Source organism: Crocuta crocuta, unplaced genomic scaffold, assembly GCF_008692635.1.
Source record: "Crocuta crocuta isolate KB4526 unplaced genomic scaffold, BGI_CrCroc_1.0 scaffold1173, whole genome shotgun sequence".
Taxonomy (NCBI): domain Eukaryota; kingdom Metazoa; phylum Chordata; class Mammalia; order Carnivora; family Hyaenidae; genus Crocuta; species Crocuta crocuta.
In genome coordinates, this window is record NW_027532276.1 from 542,791 (window position 1) to 567,627 (window position 24,837).

Genomic DNA, 24,837 nt, shown 5'->3' on the forward strand with positions numbered 1-24,837 from the left:
GACAGACTCCCTGAAACATGGAGAAAGTTGTGGAAATGATACATACCCATCTGTTAATGTTGATGGAGAGGAAACAAAGGTATTATATTAGGTATGGAGGTCTTCATTTCTCGTATGTAGGTGCCATAAACTCCTTTTTTAAACATGTTTTCTTTTTAGTAAGTTACTGATTAGTACATTTTTAGCGCAAAGTCCAGAGAAGTCTCTCCTCATGTGCCATGTGGATCTGTTAGATACCACACAGTTGGTACCCAACCATGAAAAGTTTATATAGGGTGCGCTCTCCATAGAAATTTACTTCAACTATAGTATAAAATCATGAATGTGAACAGCAGCTCTTTCTTTCCTACTTTAAAGTCTGGTTGGAAACAGTCATTAAAGAATTAGATTGCCAAAACATGTTGAATAATTTATAACTTTTCTAGATAAGTATATCACAAGACAAAACAGGATTTTAGAACTGATTAACAATTTTAAAATTTGCTTTGTGATTACGTGAACAAAAGTGTGACAAAATTCTGTGGTCATCTCTTGAAGCAATATAATGCATATTAACCTTCATAATTAGAAATTACTAGAATTATATTCATCTGTTTTTCCCTCACTGCAAACTGTGGTTGAGAAGTACTGCTGAGTCAGAATTAACAAAACCAATAAAATTTCATTTTGTCATAGAGATGTTGGTCAGGCAGCAATTGTGGTATTATCTTTAGTTTTAGTGCCAACCTTACTCTATAATTTTCCTTAAAGGCTTTCCCAGTCTTTCAGAAAGTCAAGAGTTATATATAAATAAGGTAGGCATTATTTCTCAACTTATAGTTTGTACTTCCCTCTTCTTTTCAGCTTATTTATGGTGTTTTTAGAGCTTTAAATGAGAATAAGAAAATGTTTATTGCCACTTCTCATACAAAATTCCTTTATGTTAATTTACAACAAAAAGAACACAGAGTTCCTTGTAATTTGCTGTTGTTACTCATGGAAAGGTGCTGCCTACCACTTTTATTAAAAGAGAAAAACTTCTAATCTGATTTTTAAAGTGTAAATGTTGACTTCAGAAGCCATGTTGAATATGAGATTACCTATTATTATTAACTATATGCATTTTACATTCAATACACTTGTTAATTTTAGTATGGTTCCCTAGACAGAAATGATGTAAAAAAAGAAGAAAATATAGAAAAGAAAGAAGTATCATTTACTCACTTCTGCTCTTCAGATAGTTGGAAATGAGTATTATGATATTATACACTTCCACTATTTTATCAATAGGAAATGTCAGATTTGAAGTAGAAATAACCAGATTTTAGTAAGATGGTCGTAATACCTGGCATTTTTTTTTTTTTTTGAGCATTTACAATATGCTGAGCATGTAGTATAGGTGATCTATTTCATCCCTTCCAAGGTGGGAAATCTTGGGGCAGAGAGGTCATACTGTTTGCTCGAGGCCTCACAACTGGCACGTGTCATAGCCAGGATTACTTCTCTTAACCACAGGATTTTTCCTTTCATGAATCTCTGATGTGCCGGACGCAGCGTCCCCGCTCATTTCTTCTGCATCCTTCCAAGTGTCTGGTATACTGACATACACAGTGCACTGTCAGAAGTTTTTGACAAATCAGTCCACATTTCACAGATACGGAAAGTAAGATGGAAAATAGGTGATTTAGTATTTTTTTCAACAGGTTAGCAGCCAGTACCAGATGGAAGCTCAATTTCTCAGTGTTCTTTGCAAAGTATCAGGCATATTATGAAAGAGGACTTAGATTTCTCTGTTTATAGTCAGTCTACAGAAAGGACTTATCTTGGAACTTAATTCATTCAACAAATATTTATTGAGCAGGTCCTGTCAAAACAATAGAAGAAAGTTCTCGGGGCGCCTGGGTGGCTTAGTCGGTTAGGCGTCCGACTTTCGCTTAGGTCATGATCTCGCGGTTCGTGGGTTCGAGCCCCACGTCGGGCTCTGTGCTGACTGCCAGCTCAGAGCCTGGAGCCTGTTTCAGAGTCTGTGACTCCCTCTCTCTCTGACCCGCCCCTGCTCACGCTGTCTCTCTCTCTCTCTCTCTCCCTAGAAATAAATAAAACATTAAAAAAAAATTTTTTTTTTAAAATAGAAGAAAGTTCTCATGAAGCTTACATTCTAGAAAAGTCAAGGAGACAGTAAATTCAAATAAATAAACAGTATCATAACAAGTACTTTTAGGAAAATAAGATCACTGTATGAAAGACAGGCATGGATGAAAGTTTCTCTGGATCTGTCCTCTCCACAGACATTTTAGATAGCAAGCTCTAAATAATAAAGAAGAGCCAGAGTGAGCAGTGTTTTGTAGGCAGGAGTAGCAAGAGTGCAAAGGCTCGAAGAAGGTAGGAAAGCCCAAGGAAACCAGCTTCCCCAGCTGGAAGGCCAGCAGCAGGGAGGGAGGTGGGAGGAAGGGAGATTGCACCAGTGTCAGACCCTACTAAAATTTCAGTTCTACTGTAAAAGCCATTAGGAAACAACTGGATGTTTTTAAGTGTAAGGGTGATATGCTTTGACTTACCCTATGGAAAGCTTACTCAAGCTGCTATCAGAGAATGGATTATGAGGGAAGGAGGAGAGGAAGGAAGGGAAGGGAAGGGAAGAAGGAAGGAAGGAAGGAAGGAAGGAAGCGGGGACTAGTTAGGAATTATTAGGTAGAAGTGATGATGGCTTAGACTAAGATGATAGCAGGGAGCACTTTTGATGCACCAGATATATTATTAGGTAGTAGGATACAGAAATGAACAATATAAACTTACCTCTTCATGGAGCTCACAGATTAGCTAAAGGAGTCTAAGAAAGAATGTCATAGTGTCCAGTTATGTTGAATGAGTGTTGACCAGGAGTACAAGGAAAGAATTGGGAAAGAAGGATGAACTTAGCATGTTTAAAGCATGAGTGAGCATGACGTATTTGTAAAATGACACATGGGACTTGTGTTGCTGGAATGAAGGTTATGCCTAATGACATGGCAGGAGCAAAGGCTAACAAGTGTTTCAAGGCACAAAAGGCATCTGTTTGCCATCCTAATGAGTTTTAACTTTATCTTTAATGTGAAAATAACAACAGGATCAAATGTACATTTTAGAAAAATGACCCTAGCACTTGAACGAGAAGCCAAGAGACCAGTTAACAAAGTATTGAATTATTCTAGGTAATGATAATTAGTAATAATATTCCAGTCTGTAAGTTACATACCAAGTTGTAATTACATGTATTTTTTGTCTTTAACCCAAATGTCTTTAAAGCTGAAGTAGAAGTGAGGACTCTAAAATGTTACTTGAGGGGCACCTGGGTGACTCAGTCAGTTAAGCGTCCAACTTCGGCTCAGGTGGTCCATGGGTTCGAACCCCGCATTGGGTTCTGTGCTGACAGCTCAGATTCTGTGTCTCCCTCTCTCTCTCTGTCTCTCCCCAACTTGTACTGTCTTTAAAAAAAAATGAATAAATGTTTAAAATGTTACTTGAATGCAGTCAGTGTTGAGACTCTTGTGATACCCGTACCAGGTTTTATTCCCCAAGCAGTAAGCTCTGAGACGGAGATTAATGTGCAAGAGGCTTTTTGGGGAGTGTTCTTGGGACCAGAGAAGGGACATTACCTGTGGCAGAGAAGGGAAGGGACTAAAATGGAACAGAGAAAGTTGGGCTGCTACTTAAAAAAGGCCCAGCTGAACCTTCCCAGAGAGTTCATTTATTCTACAGATATCACTCAGTACCCAACCTTTGCTTGCCAGTATAGGAAGCCCTCTGGGTAAAACACAGTAGGTCAGTGTTGACAGAACCAAACAGAAGACTGCCGTGATTGGGAACATGTAAAGAACTCTTAGGACAGTCGTTTGACAGAAGATCAAGATTTTTATATATGCAATAATATGATAAGGCCAGTATTTATTGAACACTTAAAATGGGGTGAGTGCATTATTGAGTTCTTCATGTGTTAGCTCATGTAACCCTCACAATAATCCTTTGCGCTAAGCCCTGTGTTCTCAGATTTGTAGCTCATGAAGCTGAAACGCCCTGCATCGATAACTTGCCCTCGTAGCTGCTTAGTGTCCATCTGGGAAACCGTTCATGACGACCCAGGAAAGCTGCCCTGAGCTATAGTGCCTGTGCATATTCTGAAATAACTTCAGGGAAAGTCACAGTTTCCAGTAATGCAACATAAGAGAATTTATTATTTGGTAAAGATGATTTTAATAAAGATGCCTTCATGAGCTTTTTCTGATTGTATGCTTTATATAAACAAAATTGGATTTTAAATTGGAATGTGACTCATTGTTTTAAATTGTCATATTCTCTGTAATTGATGACTGCTCTCTGCCTCTTTTTAACCTTTTAGACTAAATCTGCACTTGTGTTCTTTCTTGTATTAGTGAACCGAACATGAATGAGCAAGTATAGTAAGAGCAGTATTGTTGTGTTATTAAAAAAGCTACAGAAATAATCTCAGTTTAATGCAACTTTCTTTCCTGTGGAAGTTTACCTATATTTTAGAAATGAGGGGAAAATAAATAAAATTCCTTGTTAAGTTTAGGATAATAAAAAGCATGACAAGCATAATAAAAAGGCTTATTTCTTGTTTCTGGTTTTTCTCATTGCTGAGTTCATCAGCCTAATGTACAGCTTTATTAACTTGCCTTATGGATTTCTAACAGTGAACTGTATATATATATATTTCGAGTTTTATAAATATCTCTGCCCCCAAGCAGCAAGCTAATAATGTGAATCTATAGTGTGCCAAGGTTAATATTTTGTTTTTTTCCTGGGTATATTTTATGCACTTGCCTTGTAGGCCTGTAATTTATTTCCATAAGTTTGTGGTGTATCAGAATGACTGGTAAAAGCTGACCATGATTATATGTTTTAAAAATCATATCATTTTTACAGCATAGTTCAAAATATGTACTTATATATATACTCATTTACTCAAACTTTTTTAGTATCTCCTCCTGTCATTCTAAATGTCTTCCTGGAGTTGACATTCTAGTGAGGGGAGAGTTGATAAATAAATAATAAAACAGTGTGTCAAAGGTTTGGGGGGGGGTGGATGAAGTCGCAGAAAGAGAAGAGGGCTCTGGGATGGGTTTGGACGGGAAGCAGCTAAAAAATAAGGCAGTCGAGGAAGGCTTTATAATGACACATTTGAGCCACATTGAAGAGTGAGCAAGTCAGCTTTGGGGATTTAAATCCTACCAGAAATGTGGTTGAATTAATTTTGTAAAGCTTCCATGTCGTTACCTATGTGCTAAAATATTTTCAATGAATCACATGTCAAAGGGTTTTGTAGAATATGGGATATATACTAAACAAATGTATGCTGTTTTTATGTCTAATTGACATTTGTCTGATGTGTGAGACCCATTTCTGATTTGGTTAGGATAGGGAAGCTTATTGAAGATGAAGAAGTATATATGCTTCCACTATTTAATATTTTCTTTGAAACGTTACAAAGAACTATCTAAACAGCACATGAATACAGTTCATTTATATGTAAGAACCTTATGATTTGGTCAATAAATTTTGAGAAAAGTTATTCTGCTTCATGAGAACATTTAAAATTCTAATCACACGTTCAATTGTGTCTTAGATGAGAAAGAAGAGGGTATCCTGGGAAGCATTCTATTACCTAGTTTTCAGATAGCCATGCTTACCTCTGAGGATCACATTAACCGCAAATATGCTTTTAAGGTAAGGAAATAGTCCTACTTTTTTGATTCTGTATTTGAATCTTGCACTGATATAAAAAAATTGATATTCACCCATACATTATTACAAAAACGTATTTTCGTGATGGTCATTTTTATATTTAAAATATGTTAGTTAATAGTCTTAGGGTTGAGTAGGAGGAATGTCCCCTTTAATTAGGAAGCATATTCTCAAATATCCAAGGGCCAAGTGTCTTTAGACTTCAGAATGGTTCTAGATAAAGCAAATATATGAAAAAGCTGATAATTGGTAATTACAGCTGTAGATGTCCTGGTGGTCACTGTACAATTCTTTAAAGGTTACTGTATGTTTGAAATGTTTCATAAGCCTGGAGGAAGAGTACTATAAGGGATAACAACTGGTTTTTGTTTAACATAATGTATGTACATTTATGATCTTAGAGAATATTTGCAAAGATGTCCTTGGGTCTGAGTACATCATGAGGATCAGGTACATTTGAGGTAATATCGAAGTTGAGACATTAAAAACTGTTTTTAAATCCAAGCAGACTTGAGCCCACCTCCTCTGACTAACAATAACCATATGCTGGTTTGTGAAATACCTAACTAAAATGCTACTTTAATGATAATTTGGTTATTTTTGTTTTCAGAAACCATACTGCATTTCTTTATAAAAATTCAGAGGTCTGAAATTTCAGAGGTCACCTGTTTTTTAAGCCAGTCTTAAATTAAGAACTCCAAAGGTTTTGATGTAAACATTTTGTTTTAAGGGAAAGGGGAAAAATAAGTGTAACACATTAACCGTGAAAATGTTCACACCATTATAGAATTTATTCCATTTTTCATTCCCATCCATTCTTTTAAAGAGTGCCCAGGACTGTGGTTGATTTACAACTTTTGTTAATTGATATGTTGCATTATTAGCTATGAAAAAAAAGAACGGGAAAGTTAATAGTGTATTGGGGGTGGGTGGATGGCCTTAATGAGAAGGTAATGTCTGAGCAAACACTGTGGATAAGAAGGGAATGGCATGAATTTCAGTAAATTTTATTAAGTGTGAACCAGAAAAACAATTAAATATTTTAAGATGCTATAACAAATTCTGGTAACTTAAAATAATAACTTTATAAACTTACTTTCACATGGAAAACCACATGATACTCTTATTGGATCATGAATTCAATTTTCTTATTTGCTCATCAATTTGGCAAAAGTTCATTGAATTTGTAGTCTTTGTAGGACTTGTTGCTGGGTTCTTGGACTCTTAAAAATATATATTAGAATGTTAAAATAGCAATAACAGTGACCATGTATGTTAAGTATATTTTCTCTATAATTACTTGATTTGATATTAATTATTTTATCTGTTACAAGGATAGTAATTTCTCAAATTCTCTTTTTTGCAATGTTGTTTCCTTTGAATTTATGAGCACCTTTGGACATTGAGGCTACTGCTTGTGTCAGTGGTGAGTAGAAACTTCATGGACGATTGTGGGACTTAAAGCTAGGTAGCAAACTTGATGGTCACCTAGTAAATTTTTCCATTTGACAGTTGGCAAGCGTGGGTGTGATTTGTTAGCATAAGAATCATGGCTGTACCTGGATCTTCTTAGCGCTGGCCCAGTCTTCCTTCCATTGATCACAAATATGGACAGTGTTTTTTCATTCATTTCTCCAACACTCTGCTAAAGCAGTGCAGTGACACTATGTGGTAGCTTTAATCATTTTAACAACATGTACCATTTGAGCTATTTCTTTTAAATTGTTTCTGTGGCTAGTTTTATATCTCTCACCAGTCCAGATTTGTTAGTTGTAGTTCTTTGGATTACTGTGTTCATTGAATTTATTTCTCTCTTCTTGATTCTTCCTGAAAAAAATTTTTTTTGAGAGAGTAAGAGACAGAATGAGAATGGGGTAGGAGCAGAGAGAGAGGGAGACATAGAATCTGAAACAGGCTCCAAGCTCTGAGTTGTCAGCACAGAGCCCAACGCAGGGCTCGAGCTCACAAACCACGAGATCATGACTGGAGCTGAAGTCGGACGCCTACCCGACTGAGCCACCTGGGCGCCCCTCTGAAAAAATTTTTGAGGAAGCTAATATTGTTAAATAAAGCAGATAGTCGAGATTTTGGAGTAAAGTGTGTGGCTCCAGATTTATTCCTCTCATTTTTTAATATTTATTTAATATTAATATTTAATATTTATTAGCAGACTAACTACATACTTAGTACTCTTTCTTTTTCCTAACTGTAATCCGAAATAGTCTTTGTTTTTCTTTATTCTTCAGTATGTGATAAGAAACTGTCACAGGCATTTTTTTACATGGAAATTAAGAATGTTTCCTCCACAGAATTCTCTGCCTCAGCCTTTTTTCTACTTTGATATAGCTACTGCTGCTGTCCTTCTTTGTCTTGTCAGCCCGCGCATTAAGCTGAGCACTCAGTGCTCATATGTTGGATACAAATTCCTGATTGACTCATTTACTTCATTTCTCAAAAACAGGCAGATTGAACCGCTATAAAAATAAAAACCCACGGAAGCACCTGGGTGGCTTAGTCAGTTAAGCATCCGACTCTTGATTATCGCTCAGGTCATGATCTCATGATTAGTGAGTTTGAGCCCCCTGTCAGTCTCCGAGTGCTGACAGTGGAGCCTGCTTAGGATTCTCTCTTCCCCTCCCCCACTCACTCACACTCTCACAAAATAAATAAGGAAACTTAAAAAAAAAAAAAAAACAGCCGAGTACCTAGGTAGCTCAGTCGGCTAAACTTCTGACTCTTGATTTCAGCTCGGGTCATGATCTCACAGTTGATGAGATCAAGCCCTCCACCGGGCTTTGTGCTGACAGTGCAGAGCCTGCTTGGGATTCTCTCTCCCTCTCTCTGCCCCTCCCCCCCATGCTCTCCCTCTGTGTCGCTCAAAATAGATAAATAAACATTAAAAAGAAATAATAACCCACTTACTAGTTACATACGTCTTTCTCAGCTCAAACATTTACATTTTAACTCTGAGCCTTGAGGTGAAAAGCTAAAGGGAAATAGTATTTTGAATCATTTGTAAACCTTTTATGTTTGTGTGTAGATGTCTGTAAGAATTAAGCAAAATGCCTTAAGAGCAGCACCTTTTGAAGACTAAAGGAATTGCTAACACGAAGGGGAAATGCTAGGACATGTATATTTATATTAATTCTGTTGCTGGTTGTTCTGGAACATTCTTTTTTTATTTAAAGTATAATCGACATACAGTACTTTCAGGTGTATATCATAGTGATTTGATATTTTTGGCATTGTGAAATGATCCCCATAAGACTAGTTACCATATGTCACATACAAAGCTATTACAAGTATTACTGGCTGTATTCCCTTTGCTGTATGTTATATCCCCATGACTTACTTATAAGTTTTTGTACCTGGAATTTGATACCTCTTAGTCCTCTTCAACTATCTCACCTACCCTCTAATCCCTCCTGCCTCTGGTAACCAGAAGTTTGTTGCTTATATCTTTGAATCTCTTTCTTTTTTGTTACATTTGTCCATTTGTTTTGTTTTTGAGGCTCCACATATAAGCATAATCATACAATTATTTGCCTTTCTCTGTCAGACTTCTAACACTTGACATAATAGCCTCCAGGTCTCTCCATGATTTCATTGTCACAAGATTTCACTTTCTTTTTTATAGCTTAGTTATAGTCCAGTGTGTGTGTGTCTGTCTGTCTTTGTCTACTACATCTGCTTTATCTATTCATCTGTCACTGGACACTTAGGGTGCTTCCGTATCTGGCTATTATAAATAATGCTGCAGCGGGAGTGCATATATCTCTTTGAAGTAGTGTTTTCTTCTTTAAATAAGAAGTGGATTTGCTGCTTTGTTTGGTAGTTCTATTTTTATGGAACATTCTTGAATAAAAGGTATAAATTAGTAAATGGAAATTGCTAGGGAATTGTGCATGGAACACGGACAGCAAAGAGGCATGACAGGTGCAAGATTGAATTCTATTTTTCTTAAGTCCCTCATTTCTGTAACTGTGTGTAAGACATGCCTTGCTGTCTTTGAAAGTTGATAGTAATGATCTATGTAGGAACTACTTAACTTTCTTTCTTTTTCCTTTACAGATCCCATGTATCTCTTTAAAATGATCCTATCATTTTCAATCAGGCAGCCCATCCAAACATGCGGACCTATTATTTCTGCACTGATACAGGAAAGGAAATGGAGTTGTGGATGAAAGCCATGTTAGATGCTGCCCTAGTACAGACAGAACCTGTGAAAAGGTAAAGGCTTGTAGGGAAAATAACGGTGATTTCCACTTACATTTTATTCCATGCCCTGCAAGTATATTGTTATCATAGTGCATATCATTTTATTAGTCATGATATGAAATCATTTCTTCCTCAGAAAGCAAGGATTAATTCATGTTCTGTCTTAAATTAATACACCTTTAGTTAATTTGAGATACCACCTGCATTATTATTCCACATTTCTTCTTTATTCATTTTCACCTATCAGTGTACTGAGGTGAATCCAGAATCCTAATATTCAAACTGAATATTCTTTCTTCTTACAGAATTACCTTTAATTTCCGGTAAGTACATTTTTAATTGTTATCTTCAAACTACACAAGACTGTTTCAAAGCCTGAATCTTAGAAGAGAATTTATATTCATGAAGCTAATTTTATTGTGTTTTTATACTGTTGTATGTATTTGAAGTTTAATAAATAGAAATAAAAAATTTTGATGAGTTTCATTTCTTCAGCATTTCCTGGTTAATTCTGATGGTTTTATGATGAATATCTCCAAAATAACGCAGCAAACATTTAGAGCATTTCTAAATCTGTCTACCATCTTCTTTCTTTTGAAACTTCTTTCCTTTGAAACTTCAGTATTCAGAATCCTTGAGAGTATAAATATGTACTGTTAAAATTGATCTGTGATTTTTTTTCTTTTTGAACATCTGAATTATTTTAATAATCAACTATATGAAAAAGTAGTGAGAGGAAATCTCTTTGTAAAACTACTTAAATAGCAGTTGAATAATGTGCTTTAAAAAAAATTATATCCCTATAATTTGAAGAAGGATCTGTGACACAATTAAGTTTTTTCCAGTCAGTTACAATTGAGCATATATCTCATACAAGGAAGATGCTTACTTGGAAGTTTATTCTCTTTTTCTCTCTTCTCAGAGAATTAGGGAACTGTTATAATATAAATCTTTAGTTTTGGTGATGGGGGAGGGTTAGTGAACACATTAATAAAGTCTTTTGATTTGTTGGTTAAAAGACTGAAGTTGATGTTATATATATATTTGTGGTGTTTTTTTGTTTTTTTTTTTAATATCAAGTCCAAATCAACTTAACCAATCACTAATAGTGACAGCTAGGAAACAGAAGAGAAAAGAAAGGAAGGCCCAGTATTAAATTCTAGGACACCTATTTAAAAAAAAAATTCAACCATTTGCATATTATACATTTTAAGCTAATAAAAGGAAAATTTGCTCTTGGAATCTCTTGTCTAAAAATTTCCTGATTGGGGGTTGCCTGGCTGGCCCCATCAGCGAAGCATGGGACTCTTGATCCCAGTGTTGTGAGTTCAAGCCCCAGGAATGGTGTAGCACTCACTTAAAAAAAATTACCCAAATGAACATAAAAATGAGGTGCTTAGTACTGATAGGTGGGGAAAATGTATAGGTTAAAAGAATTAATTAAAAATATTAAGATAATTCTAACCTCAGAAAAATTTTCAAGGAATTACTTACAATAAAGAAATCACAATTTACATATTTGATTTCCAGATAATCTCATAAAGTATGTTGTCCTTATCTCAGAATTTCAACTTCCGTTTCTTTTCTTGTATTTTCCGCTCTAAAAACTGATAATTACTCATAATTTAGGGTGATAAAAATAATAGTTAATATTTTGGTTGGACTTCTGGCAACCTATTAGTTGATTATGTGCCTGTAACAATGCTTAGCAGGTTGTATTGATATAATTTACTTAGCCAGAAATTATTTTTTTTAATGCTTATTTTTGAGAGAGAGCATGAGCAGGGAAGGGCAGAGAATCCCAAGCAGGCTCTGTGCTGACAGCAGAGAGCCCAAAGCAGGGCTCATACCCAGAAACCACAAGATCACAACCTGAGTCAAACTCTGATGCCTAACCAACTGAACCACACAGGCACCCCAAGCCAGACATTATTGAAGACTACCTTTGTGCCCAGCCTGACATCAACCACCATTATCCTGTAGAGATTATATTCTTTATTCTAATGCTAGCTGTTGGCATTTTTGTCCTGCCTCGTTGGCCTTAATATTTCAAACTGAAGGAACCTAATTATTAAAATATTTCATAAGTAGAGGGAGATTTTGTGTGCTTGGTGTTAAGGTAATGGGCTCTCTTTCCTGTATGGCCAGAATACTTACTAATATTTATGAGAGCATATCACCTAAGAGATAAAACAGTCAGCTTTTAACTAGATAGTTCATTTCTTCTAAATTCATTTGTTTTATTTGAGAAGTCAATATATATAGTTCTTTTTTGTTACATGTCTTAAATGAAAAGTCTTCGGAAAAATGAATATAAAAAAAGGCAATGCTCTTCTAATTTAAAATAATAGCTTTAGATAAAGTAGAGGTACCTGAGTCTAAAAATTATTCTCAGCTTTTAATATTCAATGTTAAACTCATCCTGTCACCCCTAGAATTTAGTAAGGGTCAGTGTGCTTTTAGTGTGAGTCTTCTCAGTTTTATCTTTTAAGAGAAACAAGCTCCATGGCGTATCTTAGTAAACTTTCCCGGGGTCTAATATTGCTTCTAATCTAGAAGCTCTGAATTATATCCAACCTGCATATTTGGATAGTTCATAAATTTACTCTAGGAAAAGTAGCCAGTCACATTTCTTTTCATTTCTTTTTTACCCTCTCTAATCATATTCTAAACTCTTGTCTATAGCCGTATATGTATGGGTTATGTATTTCCTACTCATCACCAAAACTGGCCGCAATACCACAGTTGGGATCTGATAGGAACATTATTATATATTGAAATGTAGAAGGTTGGCCAGTTCCTGAAAGGCCTCCTAGCATGGCATGATCTTGGCAATTTCATGCAGGTTCAGACACTCAACTTGGTCTTGTCAGAGTCTGGAAGTGATTGGTTTCAGAGAAGCTGACTCTCTTCAGAAAGACCTAGATATAACAACTGGAATGGTGAGCAATAAAACTGTCCGGTGCCCCAGCCATATACTGTTAAGCAGCATATTCTTCCAGTGTGGAGATGGACATGGGATGCCAGATTCTAATCGAAAATTGCTTGGTGAGATAGAATGGTAATAGCAATCAAGTCTGTGGCAGCCGCTGAAATATTCATCTGATCCTCACACAATCTCACAGCCTTGGTGCTACAGTTATCCCCACAGTGAATTTCTGCGTCTTGTCCACAAACACAGCTAGTAAGCCGTAGAGCTACAGCAGGCTGACTCTGAGAGCTCTTCACCAAAAGTCAGGTCCTCTTGAGTACAAACAGAGAGTTAGTCATTCATATGGTTCAGATCTTCGACAGCATCAGACCGTAATTTCTTGGTGCAGCCATTTCCGCAAACCAGATTTCTTTTTGTCTCAAGATGAGTTAACCCTCCTTGGCTGCAAGCCACATTGTCTGTTTCAGATGACCAGCTGCCGCGGTCCTTTACGTGTGTGGGGTTTGTGATTTTACTGTCAAAGGGCAATCTTAATTTGCTTTATTTCCAGATTTCTAATGGGGACACTCATCACTTTTTATCCTCCAGTGCTATATACAACATAGGTTTTCTTCCCCTCCCACATTTCTATTTATGCATTTTGGTGTTGTGCTTGAATTTTCATATCACAACATTGAGGATTTGTACAGACTTGTTTTCTGTGACCCTTTCAGGTTTTTCCATAAAGTCAAAGGTAATTTTACATTTTTCCTAGACTGAGTCCAAGAAATAACACGTGGATTATTTCATCTGATTTACTATGTTTTTCTTCTCTGATTTCAGAGTGGACAAGGTTACATCTGAAAACGCACCAACTAAGGAAATCAATATCTTTCCCAACCATAGAGTGCTTATTAAACCAGAGGTCCAAAATAACCAGAAAAACAAGGAAATAAGCAAAAATGAAGAAAAAAAGGCATTGGAAGCTGAAAAATATGGATTTCAGAAGGATGGTCAAGATAGACCTTTAACAAAAATTAACAGCGTGAAGTTGAATTCTCTGCCATCTGAATATGAGACCGGGTTGACATGCCCAGCTCAGGCTGGACACTATAGGCCAGTCAATGTGAATGGTTCTGAGAACAAAACCATCAATGTCAGCTTGGCAGATCTTCGCGGTGGAAATCACCCAAATACCGGGCCCTTACATACAGAGGCTGATCGAGTCATGCAGAGGACAAACTCCATGCAACAGTTGGAACAGTGGATTAAAATCCAGAAAGGGAGAGGTCATGAAGAAGAAACCAGGGGGTAAGTGTCTTGTCATAGCGTGTCCTGAAACCAGATTTTTTTCATACTATGCTGGTAAAGATTGGTTTCTGAGACACCTATTGAAAAGTATTAGTTCAAATTGTGTTTTAGACATTATAGCTTCATTTGTCTTTTCTTCATGGTAATCAGACATAAGTGTTTTTTCTCCATCTCCCATTGTTCTGTCCACATTTCTCACAGAAGTCCTTGACTAGTAGAGGGGAAAGTTAGATAAACAAGTGCAATACACTCTGACAAAATGAAGGAAGAACAGGGTGCCTACAAGAACAGGTTTCAGGGACAGTCAACACAGCCTAAGTGTTCTTAGGAAAACTGTTCTGCAGGAAAGGAAATACAAGCTGAGTTGTTAAGGGTGGCAGGCTGATCGTGGCTTAGATACACAAAACTGCAGAGTTGATGGGGCTGGAACAGGAATCCAGAGACGTCCAGTATGGCTTACGTACAACCTCTGTGATGATGCATGAGAACCAAGGCTGGAGACATAAGCCAGAAGAGATGTTTTCAGATTTGGTATTTCAGAAAGATCTGCTGCAGAATCGGGAGAACAGATTAGAGAAAGCTCAAAAGCTATTGGACTAAGTGAAATGATGAGAGGGAGGGGATGTATTTAAGGTATGATTGACAAGCCTAGTTGAGTGCTTGGATGTGCTTGATTGCAAACTAGTCTCCCTCAGTCTAGTTTGAGTGATAGGGGAAAATCAAGAGTGACACCTGCTTTTAGGACTCTGGTCGTCAGGGATTGCCTGGTGCCTTTTACCACTTTGGAAGGATTTGGGAAGAGAGAAAGTAATGACTAATTGGACAGGCTCACTTTGAGGTGGCCTGTATGTAGTCTGTAGCTCCAAAGAGAAATCTGGACTTGAAATAAGTTTTGGGGCATCATCATTATATCAAAAGCACTTAAAGGTAAGGATGAAAATAGATAAATTCATTCAGCTGGAAGCTAGATAAAGATTCCACAGGAAAACCTGAAAGAACATTTACATTTAAGGGAGAAAGAATTGGGGGGCCAGCAAAGGAGATGAAAAATAAAGGCCAGAGGAGATGGAAGAAAAGCAAGCACCTACCAATGAGAAACTGTTATGTCATTAGACCAGAACATGGTGATGCAGAACTTAAAAAAGACTTGAACATGCTTGTGGACAGAAAAATTACCTGAAGAGTTATTGTGACTCTTACCTCAGTAAGTAGAAAACCAAAAAACAATGACTTTAATGATGTTTTGGCTAAGTGAAGAGTAACTTCACTGTGAAACTTCCGAGGTATAGGAATGTTCTTCCATTTTGCTCAGTTGTCACAGCTGATGTCTGCAGCTGTCCGCCAAAGTCTGTCTCCTCTCAGGAGCAGCTCAAAGGCCTGGGTACACTTGGCCTCATCTTTTGTTATCTCAGCCAGCAACTACAGAACACTCCTGCAATGTGTTCACTTCCATTTTCTTCCCCACCCTGACTACTCACTTTTCTGATTTTCCCAAGGGAGAATTGTGAGAAGATTTCCCATTTCAAAACTAAAGTTTGATTAGACAGAAGGAAAGCCAGAGTTAGTTCTGGGGGGAAAAAAATGAAAGGATGTTTGGTAGGACCTAAGGTAACCATTTTCAGGGAAACAATAATAAAAATCCCAGCCAGAAAATTTGCTGAATCTCCACCCAGCAAATTAAACCTCACTTCTTAGTGAAATCACTTTTCCTCAATGATTCTATACTTTCTTACAGTTGAAACTGTATAATTACAGTCGTTTGACAAACATCTGGAAGTTAGGATTTTTTTTAAATTGTTGAGCATAAATAATAGTTTCCAAGAACTTTTGGGTCTCTTGATGGATATAATTGGCACACATAAAGGCTTTCTGTGTGACTTTTTTCTTTTGAATGCAGACCTCCAGCTTCTGACGGTTATTTTGAGCTAGGATTTTCTCCGCCTTGCCCCTCCAACTTTGGATTCACTGGCTAGAGTCTACTTTGAGTCACTGAGATATATCACCTACATTATAATATGAACTTCATATTTAAAAAATAGTTGGGATGTTTTATAATGAAATAATTTTTATTGGTGGAAAGAAACATAAGGGTTATTCGTAGTACAATTCATTTTGTAAAACTTTATGAAACGCTTGCTTTTATTATTAAAGTTCTGTTAGAAAGAAAAGGGGCTTAATATTTAGTCAAATAGTAGATCCCCGCATCTGTGAACAGAGCTTAAAAGTTTCTTTTGAGTGGCAGGCACTGTTAAGATGCATGGTGCCTTAATCCATTGTTCTGCATGGCAGAATCACAGGGACAGGGTTTTCATGGTGTTTGACAGGCAGCTGCTAGTGAATGGAGCACCAAACCTGATGAAGGAGCTTACAGTGTTCATTTCTTAAGCTTTCACTTAAAAGTAAATCACACTTTGCTTAATTTGAATTTCTTTGGGGAAACCACTGAAGGAAACTAGTTTTTGAAAAACAGGTCTCAAAATGCTAGAAAGTATATGCGGTAAAAATAAATTTACTGGAAAATAACCTAACTTTTTTTTAAAATTCTTCAAAAGTGCTTCCAAAGATGGCAGAAGAGCCTTTTAAACATTGTAGTCATTAATTAGCCAAGCTCAGTAGGGAAATAGCATACTGTGAATGATCATATGATAGGTTAACAGCTCATGTTTAATATACATGTCCACAGGAGGGTCCAGCTTACATATTGTGAATGCTTCAGAGTGCTGATGGAGGTTTTTGGTGCAATAGATTTTCTGAGCTGGAACGTAAATACTAGTTTATGGGCAGTTTTTATTGTGTTTTAGAGTAACAACATATGTCCGTTCCTTATATGTTTAGAAATAGTTTTTTTCCCATATTTTCAAACTAGATATAAAGTTAACATTTATATTTTCAGTATATGCTTCTGTGATATATAGTTCATTGCTTAGTACAGAGCCTTTTGCATATTAAGGTCTCTATAATAGTTCTTGAATTTGTGAATGATGAAATCAGGGTGTATTGGGGTAAATTGCTTTAGTAGTAGGACAGAAGTTCTAGGATAGTATCTATTTCTGTGACTGACTTGCTTCCTAGCAGATAGCTGTGGGGTTGCCAACTCTGGACTTGTTCCAGTTCCTACCTTTGTTGTTAACAGAGAAGGTAGGGTTGGAAGGGAGACCCAGCAGGGGGGAAAAAAGGAAGTATTTGTAGCAAGAAAGCAGTAAAGAATAGAACAACCTTTATACTGGTTATATGAGAGTACTGAGTACCTTTCTCCTTCACCCCAGATCCAAAGGCATCAGGTGGGTAACCCCCTGCAGTAGTTCCTGCTGGGGGAGGGGGGGCACGTTCAATTGTACACAAGCTTGTTGTAAGTAAAGACATTGAAAAGCTGAAGAACAACCAGCATGAATGATGAAGGAAATTTAGTTTAGGGGGAGTGGTTGAAGAAACTGGAAATATTTCAAATATATAATAAAACACGGAGTTTAGAACTGTACGATGGCTTTATGATCACATCATATCATTGATGAGAAAACCAAATCTCCAAAAGTTGCAGTTTGCCAGATTTGGGTATAGCATATGAAAGACTCTAGTAGCATTTTAAGATTATGTCCTTTCTGATATGGGGTGTATCTTTATTTTTAATTAAATTATTACAATTAAAGAGTAAAGGTTTTAAAATAATTTTCATGGTTTAGGGAAACATTTTTTTAACAGAAGGATTATTTTACTTTTTTATTCAATCCAGAAGTCTGGGAATCATTGGCATAATGAAAAAGCCCTACTTAAGGAAGTGAGAGACTACATGCCATTCCTAGCAGGCTCACTAACTCTTACCTTTAACCCACATATTGAAAGACTCAAGAGGAGCACCTGGCTGACTCTGTTGGAAGAGCCTGTGATTCTTGAGCTTGGGGTCATTGAGTATGAGCCTCACATTGGATACAGTGATCACTTTAAAAAAGAAAAAAATAATTAAAAGGAGTATGAGCTCTTGGGTTTTTCCTATCCTGTCCTCAAAACACATACCACCACAAAAAAAACCAAAAAACACCACTCTCTAACATTCTCTGAGTCCCAGAAAATGTAGTTCATCCAAGGTCTCCTTGCACATAAGTAGGAGAGCAAGAATCTTGGCCTTCCTGACTTTTGATCAACTGCTTTTTCCCGCTTTACTGTTTTGTCATATTTTTCACAGCTTTTTCACATCTATGGGTGCTTTAAGTCACAAAAAAAGTATATTTAACTTGAGACTTCCTCTGGTAGGTAACATAATTTTACTGCCCTAGTAGGCACAGATTATGCAGGGATTTTTATTATCACCATCCCTCTTAGCTCAAATGCACCCAATTCATTACACCTAATCACAGTGAAATTACTACAATACAGTAGTGTTTATACATTGTCACTGACGGTAGTCTTTAGGTCAGACAGCTCTGACATCCAGCTTATCAGATTCCCAGATGGTGAAAGAGTGTGGTCAGGTCACTTATACAGTAAGTCTTCTGCCCTTTCTGTTCTATGTGATCACCACTTCTTTTGACATTTTAACACCCAGTAGGAGGCAGCAAAATAGTGTGCAATCATGCATGCACAGTTCCAAACTGTACTTTATGTTGCAAATAACAGTGCACAGAAGAAACGTGTTAATGTTGAAAGAAGAGGTCAGAAAACCTGGGTGTATGAGGTCCCAACTTCCCCACATTTAGTTTATTCAATTACATTTTATATTAGAATATAGATTTATGCCCAGTGTAGATGCTACCAAGATGAATACTTATGATTAATATTGATCTTTTAAATCTAGATTTTATTGTGGTTATTGTTACTAAAAAGGTTGTGTTCACATTTAGAATTTGAATTGTAATTACACCTTATTCCTACCTCTGAAGATAATGGGGGAACACAAATGGTAACTTTTTAAGAAACTTTTTCCTAATGTATCCAACCTAGCATGAGGTTAGCAAAGGATAGTTAAAACAGTGTTTTTACCACAGTCTTTTTTCAAAATTATAAACTAAAATTCTACTTTATTCTCTAATTTTAGGAAACCGAAATAAATTGTGCTTAGTAATATGCCTTATGTATCCATATCCAAAAATATAGCATTTTAGAAGAACTTTATTTTAGATGCTTAATATACAAGAGGAATTTTTAGATTGCTTTAAAAAGCCTCCCACAAAGCTTATACCAAGGTGGAATATTCATTTCCAAGCTAGAAACATGTAAAACTCCTGAGATTTGCAGTTGTATATCTGAATATTATCAGGTTTAAGTATTTTGCCTTTAAATAGTTAAATTTTGAGCTTTAGCTTCAAGTCATTTTTATTTTTCAAATTAAGAAAAGATATCAAGGGGAGTTTTCAAACCACAAATGTACTGATGCACTTCTTCCCAGAAATAGTCCCGCTTTTTGAAGGAAACGATATAATAGAGGAGTCACAGACACCTACAGTGTCATTTCCTGTCTTCATGCTCTGTAGGACAACTCAAATCCTTCAGTATTCCATCCTACACAGAAATACGACTTACCTGTATGAAAAGAGTCTAAGAGTGTGTTGCATAAAAACAAATAAGATATGGAGACACACTTAAGATTAGATCATAGATAGTCTTACAAATAAGTATTTTTCCTTTTTTTTAACCAAACTGTACATTGTGTGGAATTAACAGTCTTTTATGTCAATCACAAAGATGCTTTTTACTTAATGTAGTAAAGTCGTCACATTGAATTTCATAAAAAAGTTAAAATCTGTTCATTAATATTTTATACCCTGTGTAATATTTTGATCAGCTTTTAAAAGTAAGTCTCAAGATATATTTTACTTACCGGAAGGAAAAAAATTACTCTAATTTAGAATCTGGAAAACAACTCTCTTCTTCATTTTTACATTTCAATTTTTTTTTATTTTAGAGTAATTTCATACCAAACATTACCAAGAAATATGCCAAGCCACAGAGCCCAGGTTATGGCCCGCTATCCAGAAGGTTATAGAACACTCCCCAGAAACAGCAAGACCCGGCCGGAAAGTATCTGCAGTGTAACCCCTTCCACTCGGGACAAACCAGTAGCACCTGGAGCAGAGGAGAAACGGAGATCAATGAGAGATGACACGATGTGGCAGCTTTATGAGTGGCAGCAGCGTCAGTTCTATAATAAGCAGAGCACCCTCCCTCGTCACGCGGCTTTGACCAGTCCTAAGACCATGGTTAATATTTCTGATCAGACAATGCACTCTATTCCCACATCACCTTCCCATGGGTCCATAGCTGCTTATCAGGGATACTCCCCTCAACGAACATACAGATCGGAAGTGTCTTCACCAATTCAGAGAGGAGATGTGACTATAGACCGCAGGCACAGGGCCCATCACCCTAAGGTAACATGCCCACTAATCCTGTGTTAACTACTACTTTCCGGATGTTGTGTTTTATTTCTGTCCACCTGTTCTTTTTTCTTACTGGGAGAGACAAGAAAATAGGTAGGCAAGGCAGCTCCTTTGCTTTAAAAATTAAGAATATGGGACACCTGGGTGGCTCAGTTATTTAAGCGTCCAATTCTTGGTTTCAGCTCAGGTCATGATCTCCCAGTTTGTGAGTCTGAGCCCCACATCGATCTCTGTGGTGAGAGTGAGGAGCCTACTTGGGATTCTCTCTCTCTCTCTCTCTCTCTCTCTCTCTCTCTCTCTCTCTCTGTCCCTCCCCCATGCATTCATTCTCCCTCTCTCAAAAAATAAATGAACTTTTTAAAAAACCATAAATGTCTTTTTTTTTTAATCAAAATTTAAACAGAATAATCTGCAGTACCAGAGTCTCACATATAAAAGCCTACGCTGGCAACATGTCATCTTTCAAGAGCACAGAAATAGTTATTTTGAGCCGATGTGTTATGCATTCTTCTGTGCTCCATAGCCTGTGTCATCAAATTTCCATGTAGGTTAAGACCACTTGCATTTGGATTGGCTCTTGACACACTTGAAAATTCTATACCTGTCCTCTTCCAGTATACCTTTATTCTTGCGTGAGATTCATCCAGCTCTTTGCTAAGATAAAAGTGCTAACCTCAGGGCACCTGGGTAGCTCAGTTGGTTAGGTGTCTGACTCTTGATATCAGCTTAGGTCATGATTTTGTGGGTCATGAGATCATGAGATCAAACCCCACATCAGACTCTCCACTGACAGTGCAGAGCCTGCTTGGGATTCTCTCTCCCTCTCTTTACCCCTCTCCCCACTCGCTCACTCATTCTTGCTCTTGCTCTCTCTCAAAATAAATTTTTTAAGAAAAATGCTAGTCTCTTCTTCTGACCAGCTGCATATATGGCTTATTGAAATACCTCCTTATGTACCTGAGTTAATATTAGAATAAGTGCCTACTAGCACATATACTTTTAAGATTTACATAGAGATCATGTTTTAATTTGTACATGAAGTTGGCTTAAGCATTGCTTAGTAGATTATTTGGAGTTAATTGAGAGTGTTTTGTGTTGGTTAGCTTTTTATCATACCAAAGCACATGCTTTGATCATTCAGCCTGTATGCAGGCAGTGTTTAGTGAAGTAAAATGAAGAGGAAATTTTCTGTCATTTTCTTTTTAATTCTAAAGAATTTCTTACTTTATACCACTTTAAAATGTACTTTTCCTTATCCTTCTGACAAACTGACTCCTTCAGTTATAACATCGTATGAAGTATATATTTGATATAAATAAAGTATATGTTTTCCATAAATAAGCATTGGTTAGAAATGAATAAGTCTATCAGAAATTTTCCTTCTTGGAGGAAGCTTTAGTTTGCCTCACCAAAAAAGGCTCACTTTGAATTCTGTCATAACAAAGTTCAGTATTTTGTCACTTTGTACATCCAATGAATAAATCATCTTTGAAAAATAGTAACAATATTTAAGAGAAATCTGATCTGATAATTAGTGTGTGGTTGTTTGAAAAGTGTTCTCCTGGTAATTAGTACTTTTATCATTTTTAGCCTAGATTTATCATCTGTATCTGTTGTTTTTTTTTAAATGTTTATTTTTGAGAGAGAGAGACAGAATAGAGCACAGACAGGGGAGGGACAGAGAGAGGGGGAGACACAGAACCCAAAGCAGGCTCCAGGCTGTCAGCAGAGAGCCCATGCAGGGTTTGAACCCACAAACTGTGAGATCATGACCTAAGCCAAAGCTGGACACCCAACCGACTGAGCCACCCAGGTGCCCCTATCATCTGTTTCAACAACAAATATAAAATGAATGTATGCTCTCTAATTCCTAATCAACTAGTTGTCTACTCCTTTTCCCAGAAAACTTCTTTAACATTGCCACAATTTTCTTTCAAACTGTTCTGCCATTTTCCTCAATGTGATCATTGGTTCCCAAAGTATGTCCATGGACCCCTGAGGAGTTCCCATGTCCCTTTCAGGGAGTCTGTAAGGTCAAAACCATTTTTATAATGGCAATAATGAGACATTATTCATTGTGTTACCATTTTCTAAGAATGCAAAAGCAGCGTGGGTACTGGCATGTTAGCATGAATTGGAGGCAGCTCCAACTCTGCCGTGGTCATTGTGATGCTTCCCTGCCACATAATGGCAACAAAAATAAAGGAGGTAGCAGTTTCGCTTAAAAATCCCTTTGATGAAGCAATGAAAGATAATTTTATTCAATTTTGACCTTTCATTATATATCATTTTCGTGTGTGTGTGATGAAATGAGAAATGTGCTTAAAGCATTTCTCTTGCGTATCAAACTGCTAATATCAGGGTTGACTCAGAGAAGAAGATTTGTGTGATTGAGTTGCAAGCTGAACTAGCTCTTTTTTTCCTGAAACACCATTTTTACTTGAAAGAATGAATGACAGACAAACTACAGTTGTTCACACTTGGTATCTGACAGACACTTCTCACAGTGAAATGTTATCCTGTCACTTCCAGGAAAACAACCAACAGTATTTGTCACTGATGACAAATGTGAGCTTTCAAGCAAAAATTAGAATTTTGGAAATCTTCTGTCTGCCACTGTGAGCTTGATAGCTTTCTGGTGCTTAAAGATCAGTGGTAGTATTAACAAATGTGTGTTACTGTATTGTACACTGACGGATATGTGTCAACATCTGCAGAACTCATTGAACCAGCACTTTCCACATGACCAGTGTTTGATATTCCAAAATCAGAGATGGGTAAAAAATTCATTGAAAGTATAAACACTGGCATACCTCATCCTCAGGTGCTTCGGTTTATTGCACTCTGTACATACCTCATTTTTTACAAAGTTAAGGTTTGCACCTACTCTCTGTCATGGAAGTCTGTCGGCACCATTTTTTCCACTGGATTTGCTCACTTATGTCTCTGTCACATCTTGGTAATTCTCACATTATTTTAAACCATTCTTTTACTGTTCTATTTGTTACGGAGATCTGTGATCAGTGATTACAATTCACTGAAGGCTCAGATGATGATTAGAATTTTTGGGGGGCGCCTGGGTGGCTCAGTCGGTTAAGCATCTGACTTCAGCTCAGGTCATGATCTCACAGTTTGTGGGTTCAAGCCCCACATCAGGCTCTGTGCTGATGGCTCAGCCTGTTTCAGATTCTGTGTCTCCCTCTCTCTCTGCCCCATCCCCACTCATTCTCTGTCTCTCAAAACTGAATAAATGCTAAAAAATTTAAAAAAAAATTTTTTTTGCAGTAAAGTACCTTTTAATTAAGGTACTTTTTTTTTAGACATAATGTTATTGCACACTTAATAGCAGCAAATGTAACTTGAACATGCACTTGGAAACCAAAAAGTTTATTTGGCTCACTTTATTGCATAATTCACTTAATTGTAGTAGTCAGGAACTGAACTCACAGTGTCTTCTAGGTATGCCTATGAACTAATAGTTGTTAATGTAACAGTATGAAAAGTTCATTGATACAGTTTCAGGTAACACTTCGCAACCAACTTTTAATATCTACTTTCATTAGCGCTAATAACAAATTTAAGTGATATTTTATAATGTAAATTTAAGATTTCTCATCATTGACATTGACGACAGAATTGTACTTTCATTTTCCTAGCATGTCTATGTGCCTGACAGGAGGTCAATGCCAGCTGGCCTGACTTTACAGTCTGTTAGTCCCCAGAGCCTCCAAGGCAAAACGGTGAGTTCAGTATTTTTATTTATCTTGTCATGTTTTATTTATGTGCTACACCTGATAGCACATATCTGACACAGCTTTTAAGTTTGGATTTCAGAGAGGTTCCTCCAAAAGAAAAACTGTTGCTACTTTTGTGGAAGAGAGCTCATCAGAAGAATTTGGGTTCATGTAGCCATTCCACCATCTGACTGGAGACATCTCCCTAAATGTCTGATTGCCTAAATATAAGATTATATTTTCAGGGTTTATTGTATAACCTGCGTAGGTTTCTTTACTTCATTGGATGTTGATTCCCTCATTTTTTTTTCGTTAGGTTTATTTATTTTGAGAGAGAAAAAGAGAGAGAGTGCACAAGTGGGGAAGAGGCAGAGAGAGAGAATCCCAAGAAGACCCCGTGCTGTCAGGGCAGAGTCCCATACAGGTCCTCAAACCCATGAACCATGAGATCATGACCCAAGCCGAAATTAAAGAGTTGGATGCTCAACCAACTGAGCCACCCATGTGTCCCGATTCCCTAATTCTTAAAACAGAAGTTGGAGTAGTTGTCTAGTGGAACAAATCCAGCAAG

At 36.9% G+C, this 24,837-nt stretch overlaps 1 protein-coding gene across 6 annotated transcripts in view; it reads left to right on the plus strand.

Annotated features, from left to right (window-relative positions):
* Positions 1-24,837, plus strand: part of LOC144243374 (pleckstrin homology domain-containing family A member 5) — a 237,017-nt gene that overhangs the window by 151,101 nt on the left and 61,079 nt on the right. For all 6 annotated transcript variants that reach the window (XM_077778397.1, XM_077778393.1, XM_077778394.1 and 3 more), the window contains 5 exons: positions 5,603-5,703; positions 9,836-9,951; positions 13,694-14,161; positions 20,058-20,523; positions 24,189-24,272. In XM_077778397.1, the coding sequence (XP_077634523.1) occupies positions 5,603-5,703; positions 9,836-9,951; positions 13,694-14,161; positions 20,058-20,523; positions 24,189-24,272 (1,235 nt within the window). The remainder of the gene's footprint in view (positions 1-5,602; positions 5,704-9,835; positions 9,952-13,693; positions 14,162-20,057; positions 20,524-24,188; positions 24,273-24,837) is intronic.